This window comes from Daphnia pulex, chromosome 10 (genome assembly GCF_021134715.1).
Source record: "Daphnia pulex isolate KAP4 chromosome 10, ASM2113471v1".
Lineage (NCBI taxonomy): Eukaryota > Metazoa > Arthropoda > Branchiopoda > Diplostraca > Daphniidae > Daphnia > Daphnia pulex.
This window is the reverse complement of record NC_060026.1, coordinates 10,893,675-10,912,016: the sequence shown is the minus strand read 5'-3', so window position 1 is coordinate 10,912,016 and position 18,342 is coordinate 10,893,675. Positions and strand designations below refer to the sequence as shown.

Sequence of the window (18,342 nt, the reverse complement as noted above, 5' to 3'; positions counted from 1 at the left end):
AAAGAAATAAATAAATGATTGTAAATGATGTGTCTTGAAATAGGAAATCGTCTATGTTATTTCATACTTAAATTGAATTTTAGGACGAAAGTGAGAAAGTGAGAGAAGCGAGTAAGCGATATGAAAACGATTTTCCAATTACTTCACTACTCAACTAGCCCACTAGGTGGCCATCAGGCCATGCTTGTTTTCCTAGTGTTGAACTGTTTATTCAATAAGTCCTCATGGCTTCGATGGGCCATAAAAAGCTTTCCGGGGCGCAAAATCGTGCTAAGGCAAAGAAAAAAGAGGATGAAGTTAACAAAAATAAACGTACGCTAAGAGATTTAGGGTTTTTTACTGAAACAGGTACAACCAGATCGTCCACTTGCACATCCAGCACTACCAGCAGTCATGAGGTAATCAATTAAGTTATAGAGTGTGGCACTTTGTAGATGAATGTCTGGAAAAATCTTTAATGTAGGATCCCCTCGAACGGTCTAGAGATCAGGTATCGGAGGAATCAATTCAAGATTCAGCTCAATTATTGCAGCCGGTTGCCTCGAAAGGCTCTGACGAAAGTTGTGAAAGTGAGGTCACGTTAGATTCTGACAATGATGACAAAACTATTTCTGACGCACTTCAAGCAGAGAGTGGTAAATATGTCTATAATTCAATAACAATAACAACCCCATGGAGCTATGCTCATCAATAACTTCCTAATTAAATTTCGTCCAAGATAAAAACGACAACGGTCAATCTATGTATTTAAATTTAAAATTTTTATGGCGCGTGATAGGTATCCAGATAGCAACTGATCCGATACATTGGCCTCGTGATTTGAAGCAAAGTGATAGAGATGATATCGTGATGAAAGGCCCTCCAGCTCTTCCAACCAACTTTCCGCGAGATAGCAAGAAGAGAGAATTCCCGAAGAATATTCTTTTTCAGAAACTACCTAACGGCGAAAGCGTTCCAAGAGATTTTTTGGTTTGGAGTTCCTCATCAGCCGCACTTTTGTGCTTCCCTTGTTCGGTTTTCGGCAAACAAGGAGCAGCTTCAGAGAGTTCTCTCCTTTTCCGTTGGAACGGTGGCATCAAAGATAACTGGAGAAAACTGTATGATCGCGTCTCTTCTCATCAGGGCAGCCAAATACATCAGAAGTATTACCTCGATTGGAAAACTTGTCTTGCAAGTCTCGCAGACCACACAGGGATTGATTCGAGTTTGCAAAAAGCAATTACTGCTGAAGTAGCTAAATGGCGTGAAATTCTCCGAGGGATTTTAGACGTAACACTGTTTTTAGCTTCACGCAACTTAGCATTCAGAGGTGAGAAAATAACAGATGACTGACGAAATATAGAAACTACTAAAACAATATGTAATTAACTCGATAATACGTTTGTGTTCATTCATAAATTAAACAGGCCAAAGCAGTTCCGTGATTGACGAGCAAGGAAACGGCAACTTTATCGGAGCGCTTCAAATGATTTCAAAGCACAACCATGTTATTAAACACCATCTCGAAAACGTTGCTCGTCATCAGCAGGAGGGTTCGAGAATGCAGGCTCATTACCTCTCTTGGCAATCTCAGAACGAGTTTATAAAAGAGTGCGCCTCTATCGTCAAAGAATCCGTCTTGAAAGAAATCAAAGCATCCATCTACTACACGATCATCACTGACGGGACGCCGGATGAATCCCACACTGAGCAAATCACTTTTGTCCTTCGCTTTGTTTTCTTCAAAACGGATGAGAAGAAGTGGGAAATAAGGGAGCGTTTTCTAGGAGTCGAAGATATGGAGAAAAAGAAGGGTGTCGACATTGCTAATCTGATTTTTGACGTCCTTGCCAGAGAGAAGATAGATCTGCAAAACTGCAGAGGACAAGGCTATGACAATGGCTCTAATATGGCAGGTACCTACATTGGTGCGCAGGCTCTCGTTCTAAAAAAAAAACTCGATGGCAGTGTATGTTCCCTGTAGCGCTCATAGCTTAAATCTAGCTGGAGTTCATGCCGCTGAATCATCCGCAGAAATGAAGACTTTCTTCGGAAATATTCAAGCGCTTTACGTGTTCTTCAGTTGCAGTCCTGCTAGATGGAAAATATTGCTAGAATCAACCGGAATATCCCTTCACAAGCTATGTGACACTAGATGGTCAGCGCGCATCGACGCAGTCAAACCCTTGGCTAAGAGACCGCGAGAAATCATCACGGCACTTGACTATTGTGTCGATAAACTCGACCTCACTGGCGAAATGGTCAATCAAGCCAAATCCTTAAAGAAATGGTTAAAATCTTTTGATACGGTGGTCCTTCTTACTGTATGGCTCAAGACGCTTCAAGCGGTGGACGACGTCAGTCGTCTCTTGCAATCTAATTCAATTGCAATTGACGACGAAATTATCCTCATCAATCAGCTATTAGATGATTTGGGCCGCATTCGTTCGTCATGGAACGAACTTTTGTCAGAAGCAAAATTGGTGGCCGAATCTCTCGGTTTTGAAAAGGACTTTGAAGTCAAACGAACAAGGAAAACAAAAAGGCACCATGATGAACCTCCGAATACAGCCTACTTCCACGACGGCGCAGAGAAGAAGTTCGAGGTGAGTGTTTTCAACGTTGGATTGGATCATCTTATACAACAAATCCGATCAAGATTCGAAGTCGTTAAAGAGGTTTATGCTAGATTTGATTTCATATGGTCATTGACTGATGATATTGTTGCTCAAGAACGAAAAGCCCGTGAGCTTGCCAAGTTCTACTCTACCGACGTGAATGAAGAAGATCTTGTGGCAGAAATTCGTCACTTTGATCGCGTGAAAGGGGCCCTGTTTAATCCTGGCAACTCATTGAATCTCCTCAATCAGATCTTTTCTAAGGGGCTAGAACCCATGTTTCCATCGATCTGCATCCTTCTGCGGATTTTCAATACGATGTCAGTCTCTGTCGCCGAGGGAGAAAGGTCATTCAGCAAAATGAAAATCATCAAGAACTATTTTAGAGCGACCATGGGACAGGAAAGGCTTTCGAGCCTTATGATGTTATCTATTGAAAACGATTTGGCCAGATCCGTGTCGTATGAAGAAGTAATTTCAAATTTCGCGTCGAGGAAAGCTCGCAAAATATGCCTTGCATAAATATGTGATTGTGATTTGTGATGTCTTGAATGCCTGTTGGATCTATCTACTGAATAACGATCTATGCGCATAGAATATTGGATTTTACGTGCTTTACTAATACTAAATACTGCACGGATGAAGTGACTAGTTAAACTAGACTACTGTGCTATCTTGAAATGTAATAACCCAGAAAACTGCAAACTAAAATAAATGAAAGCCTATTTGGTTCATCGTCAAATTTTGTCCAATTTTTTTTAGAACTGTATTACTCGAAAGTGGCAGGGCGCCGGACGACGCCTGCCCCGGGCGCCAAAATAGCTCTCTGCGGCCCTGCAGAGGCCTTCACACTCAGATTCTTTAATGAAATCTAGAAGAGAGCGTTAGTTCTCTGAACGTCCGTAACCTTAAACTGTCGTCTACTACGTTCACTGTTTCATGGTCTACGTAATGGTTAAGGCCTGTAAACTTGAATGTAGTCCTTTGACGGCGAGAAGATCGCAGAATTCTTTATATCCTCTACTAGAGAAAGAGCATGGAATACTTTATATAAGGACGGGACTCTTCGCCTATCTCGCCGTATTAAAGCTAGTCGGGTGGGCTATTTTCATGAACAAATTAATAAAAAATATCAAAAATATTCAGTTTTTTTCGCTGATTCTAACTATGTAGATAAATCTAAGTAAAATTAACTAATCAATAAGATATTGTAGTTTTACTTTCAGCAGTAAGGGTAAAAGTGGGAAACACCGGTGCCCTCTACCAACAAAGCACCCTAAGCTCTTGCCAATATAACCTACAAGGTAAAGGAGAGTTAGACAGCTATGTCAGAGGAATAGAGATAAGAGAGTGGTCTCTATTGCACGCAATGGGTATCTGCTTGTAAACTTACAAGAGCTTATGAGGTTTGGTTCCTAGATGGCACCGGTGTTTCCCACTATTTTAAATTTTCAGTAAAGAAAATTTAACAAGCGATCTCCCACTCAACCGGAACGAAATACCGTCTTTTTGGTGGAGGTACTTTTCGGATCGTAATCCGGAAAAGGACTTTAAAAATCCGGACTAGGTCTATTCTGTTCAGAATCGCAAGGCGATTCCAACGGAATTAAGTCCGGATTTTTATCTTTTCCCGTTCACGAGATAATCACGGTTGAAAATCAGGAAATATCACGAAAACCCAAAGTCTCCCCGTCCGACTACATCGCTTTTAGCCGTATATTCGGCTTGTAAAAAAAAACTAATTGATACAAAATGTAGCCCTTTCATCCCTCTTTCAGAATCCAAAAGGATTTTTTATAATTCTTTGAGATGTTTGAGATATCACGATTTTCGTGATACCCCCATTTCGACACATTTTCCAAGTATTTTATTCGGCGTTGCCGATTGCCGTTCGCTTCTTCGCTTCGCCTTCGCTTCGACTTCGCCCCCACTCCTTCGCTTTTTCCATTGTTTCCTATGTATCAAGTCCCATCTGTATCGATATACAAGGCCTTGATACATAGGAAACAGGGGAAAAGCGAAGGAGTGGACAGGAGAGGGGGCGAAAAGCACATATACGGCAATCGGCAACGCCGAATGAAATGCCTGAACGGTATTTCGGTCTGGTTGAGTGGGAGATCGCTTGTTAAATATCTCCATAAAGATAAATTTTAGGGATAGGAACATTAGGTAATTAAATAATTATTTTTTTATTCTGATTCCGATTCGCCCGAAAAAATTTTTACATGGCCGACATAGGAAATGCCGAAGAGTCCCGTCCTTGTATAAAGTAGTCCATGGAAAGAGCCAATCAAACGGAAAATGAAGGGTTCAACGCCATCTGGCGTTCGATATTGCTATCTCGTTTGAATAGGAAGGAGAAAAAGATAATGGCGGCTGAGAAACGTTTGAAGTCTTCAGCAATGTGTTTATTAGTTAAAATTCACGAAATAAACATACTATTGAGTGTTGAAATTTGAGTTCTGTTTCATGGTCTCCATGTTCTGGCTCTACATTCGTTGTTGGATAGGTTGAAAGTTTTGCTCTTGTTTCTCAAACCTAAATACAACTTTTTCTTGCTACTTGTTAGACAACAATGGTATTCGAAAAAAGAACAAAAATCTTAGTTTTATTGGTCACTAGGATCAGAAGTTCTGCATTTCTCCAAATGGAACAGAGGAATTCGCAAAGGGTTGCCGACTCTTTTTCCCGTGTTGCACTCGTCGGGAAAAATGGGAAAAATTTTGGGAAAAATAGGCCGAAAATTGGTCAGAAATCGAACAAAAAAAAAGTTTAGTGGAAAATGCTCTTTATTAGTGGAGTCAAGATAATTTTTGACCGTGAACAAATTGCAACACGAAATTTTTTTCATGAGCTTTGTTTTTAAATATGATTTTATATTTCTTGTAAAAACCCTTCTCAAAAATAATTATTTTTACTATAAAAAAAATATAAAACAAAATGTAAAAATTAGAAAATGTGTTATAATTCTGCTAAGAAATAGAAATAAATTTTTTTTGACAGCTAATAAATGTTCCCCGTCTTTTTATTGATCAGGGTTCAAATTTTGAATGTTCTAGCTTTAACGATTTTTTAGTAATTAAATAAACCATGAGGGACTATGCCTCAAATTTTATAAAATCACCAAAAGGCGTTTACAAGGGACCTTATGGCGGATAGTCCCTCCGTAAACACATTATATCTAGTCATGTAGTTGTCCTAAAATTTTGATCTTTTGTACATTTTTAGTTAAGATATCAATTTTCCTAACTGTAAAAGTCGTTTTTTTTTTTAATATTGAATAGCTCTTTAGTTATTTAATGAGAAAGTTCGCAGAAAAAAATTATTTGCGGATGCGACAAAAAGTCAGCGGATGCGTAAAAAAGTCAGCGGATTTTTTATTGTGAAAGGATCGAAGAAGACAGAAACAATTTACTGCAGCTTTTATCCTAATCAAAATGGTACGACGACTGCGGCGTGTTCATCACGTTTCCTGGTTATTTTTTGTCTAACTCTTTTATTTGAAGAGTTGAAGAAATGGATCGGATACCCCAAGGTAAAATAATCCCCCGTCAATTTCTCCAGAATCCAGAGAAATAATTCATTTAATTTAATAAAAACTCCAATTCCATTCGAGTTGGCGCGGATCAGCGAGAAAAATGCCATGAATTTGACATCGGGAAAATTCAAGGCACTGCGCGTTTTTCAAATTCTTCATCTTAAGTTTATTTTGGAGTTGGTCTTCATTTGAACGGGGAATAAATATAGTTTTGGGTCAAGAGACAAACACCGTTGAACTTCCAGTAGAGACTGAGCTTAGAAAAAAACGATCGAGTCTGGGTGCAAACACTTCACATCCAGATGCGAAATTAAGTAAAAAATTAAAATGTTCAAAAATTCTGGTTTCCTGAAGCAGGATTAGATTAAGTTATGTAGTGAACGATCCATGCGGACAGCGTGGCCATAAATGGGGAAAAAACAACCGATAGTCGGCTAAGCCTAAAAATTGAACACAAATAACAACGTATCGTAATAAGTTTTTTTTATGCTTTATGCATTCTAATGTTTTAGCAACTATAATACTTGAGATTGGAAAGCTTCAGCTTCAACCAACTTTGAATTAAACATTTTAATCATTTATATTTGAGAATGCTACAATCGTCTCCGGATTACATCCTAACAAACTAACTGCTGGAGGGGACAAACACGAGATAGACAATGGATTAACAAAACATAGCTACCGACAAAAATAAAAGGTGATCCACGGTGATGAACATGTCACTGATACCATTTTTAGGACGCACAATCATGTTCACTCTGACTGGCAAAATCTAAATGGGAATGGGAATAAATAACAGCGATTAAAATTCGCACCCGTTTCACGGGTTACCTGTTGGAAGAGGAAACTGGCGCCCCCTTTAAGAATTTGTGTTGTTCAATAATAATTAACTGATGACAATAATCTGATAATAATTAAATTAAGCTTTTATTGCAATCAAATCGATTTCGTTCCACCTATTGTGTTACCGTTACACGATAAACTTGCAGACTACTTCGGCTTGTTTTGAGTTGCATCGTTGAAATTAGAATTACTGTCTAATTTCTAATCACCTTCAATTGAGCCAAATGGCCACTTTAAAACGATAATAGCCTTTTTTCCTGCTAAGTGTAAACTTGTGTTTTAACGAAAAGGGATCGCTGAATAGTGATTTCCATAAATCAACTTGGGTGTTTCTGCCAATGGTTACGCAATTTTAAATCGTTCCCCTTTTTGTGTTCAGCACACGCGTTCCAAGACCTACGATCAATCACACAAAAATGTGGGTTATCTTACATTTCAAAATCACATTTCGTTTTTTTTGCTCTTGAAATGATGTAATAATACGCACCAAGGGAAAACAAATGTCCTTGTTTTTTTTACACATACTTTTCAAATACGTTTGCATTCCGCAAGATTTGCATATGAAATGCAAGACTCCGTAAAACCGTCATGTTACCGTAACTTAAATTTTTACAAAACATTAATTTCCAACTTAAAACTTGAAACAAACTTTTTAGAAAAAGAAATTTTAGGATTTTTGATTTTCCGATCCTGTTAAAATTCCACGGGGTTGTATTCATAAATCTGGCAACGTCTATTTTCATTTTCATGGCTGACAAACACTTTGTTTTTTTCAAGATCTTGATTGTTAATTTCTCCTTTGGCGTATTAATTTTTGTTGAAGTAATGTATCTTCTCAAATTTTGAAATCTACTGAAAATTTGTAACTGCAATTGTTAAACATCGTTTCGACCAAACCCAAAATGGGTAAATTTCGCAAGAAAATTGACTGTGACCCATCAACTGCAGCAGGTGTGTCACTTTGAATCGGGAAAAATGATCCCTGGCTAGATTTCAAATCTAAGCCATTTCGGAATTAATTGGAAAATTATGTCAGACGTGACTATGGACTATAGTGGTGATGCATCGCAAGCCGATGAGGCTGCTCAAAGCCCTGAAACTTGTGTGCCCAAATCACCAAGTTCACCGTCATCACACAGCAGAATCAAGTCAGAGGATAACAGTGACTTTGAAAGCAAGCCCAAAGCCCCTGAAGGGGGAAGACTCCAATTTTACTTTGGTAATAAATACATTTAAAAGAAATGATTAACCTGTTCACTTTCAGAAAAACCTTAAAGTATTTTGCATAAACAATAAACATTCTCAAGTGACCCTGTGCTTGCTAATCAAGGCTTGTTTGGAAAACTCACATTTACATTTTGTATCATATTGTAAACTAATTGTTTCTTATTACCTTACAGATGGGAAAATAGTATTAGAGTTGAACGATCGGCGGGAAAACGGCAAAACATGGTGGGTTCCAGTGACTCAAAAAACATACTGGCCACCTCCACCGCCCTCGTGCTCAACACCGGGTAGCACTGTGCGTCAGGAAAGCAGTGCATCTTTCAGTGTAAGTGACGAATCGTCAGTTCAATCTCAGTCGTCACCTTGGCTACGAGAAACACGTTGGAAGAACCCCAACCCGACGAAAAAACGGACGCCTAGTGATGTAGAGGGCTTTGTGTTTGCCATTAAGAGCCGTGAACGATGTCGATACCAGTGGATTCAACGGCGAAGACCTTTTCGCTTGACGGAGCAGTGTCACTTGGGGCCCAATTCCGAGTGTGGCCAATGCAAAGTTCAATGGAAGAAAAAAGGTTTGGCTCGACCGAGCGTGGCTGCTATCGCCCCACGTCTTCTGGAGAAGGCACTTTCGAAGAAAATGATGGCCACCGCGGTGCCAATAGAGCGTATGGAAACGCTGGTTTCGCCCAGAAAGCGTCTCTTGCGCGACATGGAGAAAGTTCGGCTCAACGACAAGTCCTCCCACTCATCTTCCAACGTTTTGAAGAAAGCCAAAGCCCTGATGCCAGCTACGCCTTTGCCGACTCATTCGGCCGCCGCGATGGCTGCAGCTGCAGCGGCCGCTATGGCCCATTCACTCCAGCCAAGCAAAGTCTACGATCGCCAAAGCAGCTACAGCATTGACTCTTTGCTCAACAAGGAGCGACAGGAGGAAGCCGCAGCAGCGTCATGTAGTTCATCCTTCCTTCGCTCTCTATTACGTAAAGCTCCTCAACCAGCCCCCAACGTCCCGACGGTCGTCAATGGAGTCAGGAACAAGAGCTTGGTGTCCCATCAACGACCTCGAGATGTGACCGTTTCGTCTGTTGGTGGTTCACGTCCTCTTCAACCACCTGTGTGGCTGCCTTACCCAACGCCGTTTCCTCCTCCTCCAAACTCTATGACTCCGGGATCTTCGGCAACTCTGGCAGCTCGACCTGGACCTAGTTCTTCTTCTCGGAGAGAAACCCTCGGTGATCGGTCATCGAGGGTACCCACGCCGTCTGATTATGATGGCGACGACGATGTCCCGCTCAATTTGACCATTAGACGAGCTAGAGAGCACTCCTAACCTTTCTATCAAAGAAAAGATTTACTTCTCAACCGTTCAAAACAGTCGTTTTTTTTTGTTTTAAATGGAATCTTGTCCGGTAAAAAGCTGTAAAAAAAATTTTTGTTTGCTCTCTAAAAATAAATCCCAGCCCCTTTTAAACCTTAATGCAAAAAAAAAAAAAAACAGAAAAAAAATAGAAAAATGCTCTTGTTACATCGACCAGGGAATCTCGTTTGTACTCTGCCTTCCCCCCTCCTCCGTTTAATGGTGGTGTAGTGACAAGTTATGTGTGTTGTCGAAATATTTTCCGACATGTAGACCAAAATGAACTGACCCAGTGACGCTGTGTAAAAGAGACGCAACTGGGGAGTTTTAACCTAAACATGAAAGTGCCTCGGCCGTCTCACATCTTATACGTTCTTTATTTGAGTACGTGATTCACGGATGTTGACACGGTACCTTCCATGTCGCCCAAAGACTCATCCACAGCCTCTTTATTGTTCTTTTGGAGTGTCTGAATTTTGTCGGTAGCTTCTCTTGTCTCGTTAGCTGAAACTCCCTCCCCCGTGCCATGTTTTTTTTTGTAACGTAAAAGAACAACGCCAAGATCTTTGGCCATTTTTTTTTTTGAAATTCATCCTCAGATTCGCTTAATTTCGTTGTAACATAAATGTGTCTTGTGTGTGTGTTGCCTGTCGCGCGTTGTTTTTCTTTTCATTATTAATATTATTTCTCGATATTGGTGGAATATTCATTGTCGGTCTGTACATTCTGGGGGAAATGATTTTCAGTTCAGTTTCTTTTTTGTTTAACTATGTTTTGTTTTTTTTTTAATGAGAAAAGAGGTACAATTTTTCTCTTCATGGAGAATAAAAAATAAATCAGTTCATGATGAGACGTTCGATTGGCACTGTATTTCTCGTCCCAGCACAATTGACCGACATGATAATAGATTTTCTTTTTGTTTTCATCAAGAAAGAGAAGACCCCAAACAGACTTTTACGATATTAAGTATTTTTTTTCTTTCACAAGGACAGGGGGGAGAGGGGGTGTATAGCCGTGTTTTGATCATCAGCGTGACAAATATGTACATCCAGAACAACGAAAGGAGAAAAAAAAAATAATGTGAAAAAGGGAGTTAGGAAGAGGAATGCATCGTTGTGTCAAAACCACTGGTATATGCCAATCATAGATTGCCACGGTCAAGGAAAGAAAAGAATAGGGTTCAAAAAGGAAGCCTTCAAATCCATCCAGAGCTGCCATCGTCAGGGGATCGAAGAGTCACACACTTTGATGAATCGAAAAAAAGATAGGGGACACACACACACACACGAGGCAGATTGTGATTGATAATTTTTTTGTTTTTCTCTTTTTACTTTGGACAAAATAGAAGACACTGGAGATTAGGTGTTTACTATACATATGTATATAATATTTAAAATCGCTTATGTATAGAGGTTTATGTGTGTAAAGCACGTATTAAAAATAAAAAGAAGCGGCTGTTTTCCGTGTCGACGATCTCTCCTAAGCCACACAATCAAGGTGATCAACAATACTAGGCAGCGGAGATTTCAGAGGTAAAAAAAACAAACAAACAAATAAACAAAATCTAAAAAAACGGTTGCGTTTAGTTGGGAAAGATGTGAGGGAGTTTGATATGGCGGAATGTTATTTTCACTGTTATAAATTTTTTCATTTTAAATTGTAGACATCACAGAGGTGTTTTTTTTTTGCCTCGAATAAAATCCAACACAATTTTTTAGATACAGCGTCTAACTATTTGTTCTGGAATACAAAGTAGAATCAGTTAACTGTCAACTCAGATCCTTAATTAATTTTAAAAAAAGTTCAAAGACGACGATAAAAAGCAGCAATCCTGTTGGCTTGGCTATACATCTCAAAAAAAGATTCATGACCTGATTTTTGTTTTCTTGCCGACAAAGGTGGTGATGCTAATGTGCGTCCCTTCACAAGAATTCGCGTTCCAGTTCGCTCAAGGTTGACTTGGATGATCGCGAAGCGAGGTAGTCGCGACGCACTGGTCTCGCAGCCTGTCAAAACATTTCACGCAATTATTTTTACAGTCGATAATTGAAATCTGGATCAAATGTTGAAAATCACCTTCAGAGGAATGGTGTAGTCCTGACTTTGACCCTGAACCGGAATGTCCATGAGGGTGCGCCCGTCGCCGCTGAACGAGGCGGCCACCGGTGAGAAACGGACGCGTGGAGCTGAAACGCTAGAATGTTGTGACGAACTCGTCTCTTTGGCCGATACGTAACTGCTGTCTTCGCTATGCATAGAATCGGGAGGAGTAGGGTTGGTTGGAGTGCCTCCACCTGATCCTCCGCCGCTCCCTCCGCCACCGGTGGATGAATTCCACACCCGGCTAGTATTCCCGCTCCCACTTCCCCCGATCACGTTAACTACAGAATAATTGGTCTTCCTTAAACTGGATCTAAGTCGCGGTGGTTCTAAACCCTGTAGAAGAATTAAATATGAATTGATGAGAGTAAAATAATCTTTGGAGACAAATATTTTTGTTTACCAATGTGCCAGGCCGTTCCATTTCCAACGAATTTTGACGAGCAATTCGATACGATGTGGCGGGAGAGGCAGTAGAACGAGGATCTAAATCGAAAGCCACACGACCCGGATGTCCACCCGTTGCAGCCGTCTGAACGTGTACCGAATCCAGTTCGTCTTCCAGCCGGAAACTGGGGTTAACGTTCGAACTATTAGCTAAGCCAATGGTGCCGCCGCTCGAAGAGTTTGACACGTTCGACGATGTTCTACGATGATTGGCGCTGTTGCCGGCTCCATAAATTCTGCCGGACAAACGACTATTGCCACTCGTGTTGAGATTCCCTGTATTTTCGTACGTGTGTAAGCTTTCCGGGGCGCGAATCTGCTTCAAAAATACCGAATGAATACTAATGAATGACGAAACCGGGTCAATAGCTTATACCTGTTCACTTCCGTATCCTCGATAAGACGTCGGATTCCAGTCGCCAGTGGTGGAATAATGACCTGATGCGGGATGAGGTGGTGGTCGACCGTGATCACTGCTACTCGGATAACCATAAGCGTACTGTTCATACGATCGTTCCGCACCGTAAGCACTGCTCTCCATCCGAGCAGAATCGAAACCACCACAAGAATAAGCCTATTCATGTAAATGGACGATTAATAAGGCAAACTTTTCAGATGAATCAAATTGTTCTTACCTCGCTATCGTTACTGGCATTGGAGGATCGTCTTCTTTGGTGGTAAGAAGCCAAGGCGGATTGTGAATACAATGGTCCCGGTGGATTATCAATGAACCGGAGTGGTTTGGGGTTGTCCATGATCAGTGGCGCTCGTTGGTGTCGCACCTGCCCGTGGTACGTGTTGTGCGAATATCCTCCAGGCGTTGCTGTTGTCGTCCCAGCCGCGGCCGTCGCAGCGTATTGAGACAACGGCAATTCGTAATCTCCAATAGCGGAAGACAGACGTGCTGCTACTTCATTATTTGTCAACGTACCGGCAGCACTTGCGTAACCCCACCGTCTGGGATCTGATATTTCGTCATCTTGTTGTTGACTGGCTCTGTTTGCGTGTAAAAATTGGATCTTGAAAACAAAAATCCAGCCAAGGGTGTTCAAAATGATGCGTACCTTCTATTCTGTGCCGGTCGACTGGGGTGTAGCATTGTTACTCCGGAATAGCGGATGTCTCCGCCCAAAGCCACTCCGGCCAACATGGCCGCAGCGTTAAATAAGTGATATTCTAACCCGCCTTTAGATCGTTTCGAATCTGAACTACTATTTCCAGAAGAGCCATTGATTCCAGAGACATAACCGGGGGGAAGAGGGCGCGGAACGGAGCCGTTATCCATCCGATCTATATACGTAATAGGAACAATTTATTTCAACATCTTGGAATGCGTCGTAAAACACTAACTCACCTAAATCGGGTAGTGTGGATGATGTGGAGAGCGAGGAAGGATGGCCACTTTGGGCGGCAGCAGCAGCTGCAGCAGCGGCGGCGGCAGCCAATAATCCCTTTTGGGTCTTCTCCAAATTTGGTGCTGATCTACTCCACTGGCGGTGCCCTTCAGCTCTCTCGACGACAGGCCGAATATGAGCTCGTTCTTTCTGGTGCACCGTACTCGGGCCCCAAGTTTTTCCTTTGACTCCATCGGCCGGAACTGAGGGGATGAAACAAATTTGTAAAACAAGATCCTCACGCAAATGTTCAATACGTACGTGTTATTTCCCTTTCTGCCCAACCCAACCGAAAGAAATGAATGTAAAATAAAAAATGAAACAGACGGTTGAAGAGTGGGTTAGTATTACTCACATGCGATAGCCTTTAGTCTAGCGATGGTGGAAGTGGAAGAGCTGTCGACGGAGGGATCCGATGGAAGGGCCACGTTGTCGCCTCCAGCAAGCACAGAACACGGGTGACGCAGTTCCATGAAACCACCCTCCGTCTGCTGAACGGTCAGGTTATGCCGGAAGTCTAGTCCCGGGCGATTAAAAAGAAGAGCAGCGTAGAAAGAGTGCGGAGATAAAAGAAAAAAAAAGGAGAAAGACAGAAAAAGATGTAGGCTATATAGAAGTGATTAATTGCCAAGATGTCAATCTACGTGAACGGAATAAATAACGAAATATGAGTCACAAAAGCCCTCGCATGCGGAATTATGAGTTGATCTACACAGATTTGGTATTAGTCGAATCCTTGTTTGGTAAGAACGAATTACAAAAGAAGGACACCACGTATGCACTGGTACAAACCATTTTGCATTTGAACTTGGAGCCGGTTAAGCTCGGCACGCGAGGGCGTCAACTGTATCGTTATATTGTGGCGAAAGTCTAAAAAAGAAAAACGAATAAACACAACACAAAACACAACACAGACACACGCACAAAATGGTGGGGAATATCTAGCAACGACAAAAGGAGAACGATCTAACAAACAACGCAAGACGCCGCAACACAAAGGTGCATGTTCCATTGGCGTTACCAGTCGGCATGGAGATGTGATGGCCGCCGTCCTTTTTCAACAATCTCAGCCGGCTCTTTTTGAATTTGCCTTTCCTTTTCTTCGGCGTAGGGGCAGCTGCAGCAGCGGCGCGTTCTTGTTGGATCATCATCATGTTCAGCTCACGTTCCAGCAGGTCGATTTCTCGCTCCGCCAATTCCTGACATGAAAAGTAATCGAATCATGTTGGCAACATTACTTTGACAGGGAACAAAAAACAAAATGCAAACCTGTTCTCGTTTCTTCAAATGTTCTTCGTGAAGCTTTTGTTGGAGCATAGCTTGACGCAATTCCTCCTCGCGACAACGTAGTTCCTAAATTTTTCATTGACATAATTGAAAATGCTGAATTGAATTAATAACGCTGAATTTTCTACTTTTTCTTTGACTCGGATGTCATCAAACATGGCTTCAATTTCCATTTTCCAATCTTCTTGCATCGTGTGGAAGCTCTCGTGAGGGGTTTGAGCGAAAGGTGATCGAGCAACTTCATCCAGGAGCATTAGGATCTTTTCAAACGATGGTCGATCGTGAGCCTCAGGCTCCCAGCACACTGTACACAGAGAAAAGCAGTTTGTCACGAATTCTACAACATGGTAAAAAGCGCTCCCGATTGGGCAATAATCGTATATTATGACGTCGAAAGAAATCAGGAGAGAAAACCCGTACTCTGCATGAGATTCTTCCAGGGCGCCGGGCAGGTGGTAGGAATGGGCAGCGTGAGCTTCTTGACGGCCACGCCGTAGGCGACGGCCAGCGCGTCGATGCCCTTGTATGGCGTTTCGCCCGTCAGGATCTCCCAGAGTACAATGCCGTAACTCCAAACATCAGATGCTTTAGAAAAGGTAGACGATTTGATGACCTCCGGCGCCATCCAGGCATAGGTACCGGCCGCCGACATACGCGTCGTCTTGTACGCTTCGCGGGCCAGTCCAAAGTCCGTGATCTTCAGCGTTTTGAACTGCAAGTCCTCATTTTCTATCGGCTCCGCTATCAGCACTGCAAGCATAACAAAAGTCCATTACTATGAAATTCTTTTCACTTGTGCACTCTCGACAATCATCTTTGTTTTCACTGTGCCCAACAAATCCTGAATGACTAATGGACGCATGACTCAAGACATTTCTCCCCCAATATCTCCATCCTGCTTTTTGTGTGTCAGAGTTCCATAATCGATTCGGGGGGCTATTATTCCATGAGGGCCCTCACCGACTGTCGGTTGCCTAATGAGGCTGTAAGCAGCTGAAACAACAACAACAACAAAAGGAGAGCTTTCCTCCAAAAATAATCCATCCATCACATGCCAGACCCCCCCCCCTCGCTCCCATTGTCCCGGAAAAGAGAGGGGGAATAGGGGGATCAATCGAGCTCCTTTGGAAAAAGAGCAACTACGTATGTACACGCAATGTGTTATGTGATAGGGATCAGGCACGTGCCCTATGTGCCATCTGGAACAACCCCACGATAGAAACAGCCAAACAACATGAAATGACGGGTCATCATGCCATGGAAAAGAAAAAGAAAACGTTAGCTAGGAAGACTGAAAAGTGGCCGTGTAGAGAGGCCCCAGTTATAGACTGAGGGATTGGATTTTTGTTTTTCGTGCTGGTGCCAACACGGCTATGACATCGATCCCGTGTCGCGCCATGGCAAGGGCGCTCGGGTTCTCGAAATCTTCACGCGTCGGGAGAGATGTGACGGTTACGCTGTTGAGGCTAAGTCGGACCCGCGTTCCACTAACAATGAACGACAGTGACGACCAGAAAGAAAGGGAGCGAAGAAATGTGACTAAAACCGGGTTTCCTCCGATGAATAATGCATCAGCCGCCGATGGATTGATATGGAAATGGGAGTCCAGTGCCAAACCGAATTGGATACTACTTGTAGTGGCACAAACAGCCGGAATATTCAGGAACCCCAAAAAGAATATCATAAATAATAAGAGAAGTAGCCAAAGAGTCTATCCAGATTTTTTCGGTTGGCATTTGGCAAACGGCCCTCGATGCACACGACAAAAGAGGAAAATGGAAGTCGATGCGGATGATGGAAACAGAACCAAACGGAGCGAAAAACACATTTCTCTCTTCCCCATAAAAGGTCTTGTCAAGACCTTGCAGACTTGCGCCCGATTGTCAAGGACGTTCAACCAACTCCCACACAAAACGACGCCCGTGTCGCCAAAGCCCTGGCAAAATGATGGATCGAGGTGGACTCACCGTTCGACGACTTTAAGTCGCGGTGAATGAGCGAGATCGGGGCCCCGTTGTGCAGGTAATTCATTCCGCGTGCGATCTGAATAGCCCAGTCGACCAAAACGCTGGGACGAATTTTGCGGCCGGTAAGGACTCGGTTCAACGGCCCACCACGAGCGTACTCCATCACCAGACATAAATTAGGTTCCTATAAATACAGAAAGACAGCGAGTTATAAATAAAGAAATGAGGACTCCGAACGAGCTTGTAAACGGAACTAACCTGTAGACAGACACCCTTCAAAGCGACGATATTCTCGTGATGTAGCCTCCAAAAGACGAGGGCTTCTTGGCGGACGTTATCAAGGGTGAGACTGATGTCTTCATCAGGATCTTGGCGAGCCGCTTTGACGGCGATCACTTCGTTTCGCCAGATACCGCGGTAGACTTTGCCAAATCCACCAACACCGATAACTTCTTCCAGCTGTAGTTCTCTAAAGTCGATTTCAATCGGCTGGTCATCCTCGTCAAAGAGATTGCCTCTCCTGTGGCGATGGCTGGAAACGCGGTCACTTTCTTCTTCGGCAACAAAATTTGACGGAAAGATGCCCACCTTGTCACCGATCTTACCCGTCCACCAGCCTTCATCCCCAGATATCTTAGCATCCTTGGATAGGATCTCTACCACTTGTCCTCTGCGTAAGCTGAGCTCATCTTCTCCTTGAGCGTCATAATCAAACTGAGCTGTACAGGTTGACAGTCTCTTTTGTCTACTGTGACTACCTGAGCTGCTGCTGTCTGTCCAGGTCAGATTTAGGCTCGCAGGCTGTTGAAGCTGTTGTTGGTTGAATGAAGGGTTGGGAGTTGTGCCAGTTCTAAGACGTCTCCCATCTCCAGCTGGCAAAATGCTGGCAAACTTGCTCGATTCCATTTGGGTTCGAGTTTTCCAGGAGGCATCGAGAGGAGGCATTCGTCACAGCCACCTCATCAGCTGTATAGTAGATTCCTCCTTGCTCTTCTGTAATTTCATCAAATACTACTGCTTGTATATCCTCAAGATCGAGTAGTAGTTCACCCATGGGTTTCGTCGACACCCCAATCAACCCACTGTACTACAGACTGTAGTTTTGTTTCCAAAGTACCCTATTATTTCTAGTCCAATCCTATTATAGAATTTGTTGGTCAAACTTCACTTGGAAACGGTAAGCTGTGAGAAAACTCGATAAACACTCATCAGACTAGTACACACAAATATGAGTTCTATGAAATCCTCCCATATTTTGGTCAGCAGGTCATCACTTCTCACACATACACTAACGCCATTTTTACACAATTTTTTGGCCCACAATAACACCAAGTGTAGAGCGCCACCGTAGTCTAATAATGCAACCAATACAAAATAAAGGCCATGACAAAAAGTTTATAATCGTTCTCAATAGATGGCCTTGCCGAGAGCAGTAAAACTGATTTTCACGTTTACTAATTTAAAAATAATAACTCTTAATTAAATAAAATTAGAATAAAATACAAAAAAAAAAAATTATAATAAAGTTTGATTTGAAATTCAAATTGCAACGGATGATTATTTAAAAAAATTATTGAGCGAGTTT

General features: G+C 42.3%; 3 protein-coding genes across 5 annotated transcripts; 2 read left to right on the top strand and 1 right to left on the bottom strand.

The window, feature by feature from the left end:
- The first annotated feature begins 224 nt into the window (after positions 1 to 224).
- On the top strand, positions 225 to 3,119 carry LOC124203515 (zinc finger MYM-type protein 1-like). The gene is made up of 5 exons (XM_046600189.1): positions 225 to 398; positions 464 to 635; positions 779 to 1,309; positions 1,407 to 1,895; positions 1,948 to 3,119. Exons 1-5 carry the CDS (start codon positions 225 to 227, stop codon positions 3,117 to 3,119), a joined length of 2,538 nt encoding a protein of 845 aa, XP_046456145.1.
- A 4,587-nt stretch (positions 3,120 to 7,706) lies between these two features.
- Positions 7,707 to 10,284, top strand: LOC124205034. Its single transcript, XM_046602324.1, has 2 exons — positions 7,707 to 8,197; positions 8,379 to 10,284. Exons 1-2 carry the CDS (start codon positions 8,008 to 8,010, stop codon positions 9,533 to 9,535), a joined length of 1,347 nt encoding a protein of 448 aa, XP_046458280.1. The 5' UTR covers positions 7,707 to 8,007; the 3' UTR covers positions 9,536 to 10,284.
- Positions 10,285 to 10,412: 128 nt separating this feature from the next.
- Positions 10,413 to 18,106, bottom strand: LOC124205033 (mitogen-activated protein kinase kinase kinase 11-like). 3 transcript variants are annotated; one of them, XM_046602321.1, is made up of 15 exons: positions 17,016 to 18,092; positions 16,758 to 16,941; positions 15,211 to 15,540; positions 14,919 to 15,094; positions 14,773 to 14,856; positions 14,525 to 14,702; positions 14,296 to 14,373; positions 13,859 to 14,020; positions 13,464 to 13,706; positions 13,174 to 13,399; positions 12,745 to 13,105; positions 12,486 to 12,683; positions 12,066 to 12,425; positions 11,639 to 11,998; positions 10,413 to 11,568 (listed from the first exon to the last, which is right to left on the bottom strand). In XM_046602321.1, exons 1-15 carry the CDS (start codon positions 17,700 to 17,702, stop codon positions 11,485 to 11,487), a joined length of 3,711 nt encoding a protein of 1,236 aa, XP_046458277.1. In that variant the 5' UTR covers positions 17,703 to 18,092; the 3' UTR covers positions 10,413 to 11,484. The 3 variants fall into 3 exon arrangements, with proteins under 3 accessions (XP_046458277.1, XP_046458278.1, XP_046458279.1); XM_046602322.1 differs by lacking the exon at positions 14,296 to 14,373 and having other exon boundaries at positions 17,016 to 18,106; XM_046602323.1 differs by lacking the exon at positions 13,859 to 14,020.
- Between the last annotated feature and the right edge of the window lie 236 nt (positions 18,107 to 18,342).

Bases quoted from the DNA above. Each gene is read 5' to 3' on its own strand.
- LOC124203515 (XM_046600189.1), top strand. From the start codon at position 225: ATGGCTTCGATGGGCCATAAAAAGCTTTCCGGGGCGCAAAATCGTGCT. The intron at 399-463 runs GTAATCAATTAA...TCTTTAATGTAG, and splicing joins GCACTACCAGCAGTCATGAG to GATCCCCTCGAACGGTCTAG. The intron at 636-778 runs GTAAATATGTCT...GGCGCGTGATAG, and splicing joins CGCACTTCAAGCAGAGAGTG to GTATCCAGATAGCAACTGAT.
- LOC124205034 (XM_046602324.1), top strand. From the start codon at position 8,008: ATGTCAGACGTGACTATGGACTATAGTGGTGATGCATCGCAAGCCGAT. The intron at 8,198-8,378 runs GTAATAAATACA...ATTACCTTACAG, and splicing joins AAGACTCCAATTTTACTTTG to ATGGGAAAATAGTATTAGAG.
- LOC124205033 (XM_046602321.1), bottom strand. From the start codon at position 17,702: ATGCCTCCTCTCGATGCCTCCTGGAAAACTCGAACCCAAATGGAATCG. The intron at 14,703-14,772 runs GTTTGCATTTTG...TTTTCATGTCAG, and splicing joins ATTTGAAGAAACGAGAACAG to GAATTGGCGGAGCGAGAAAT. The intron at 14,021-14,295 runs GTTTGTACCAGT...GCCCGGGACTAG, and splicing joins CCAAGTTCAAATGCAAAATG to ACTTCCGGCATAACCTGACC.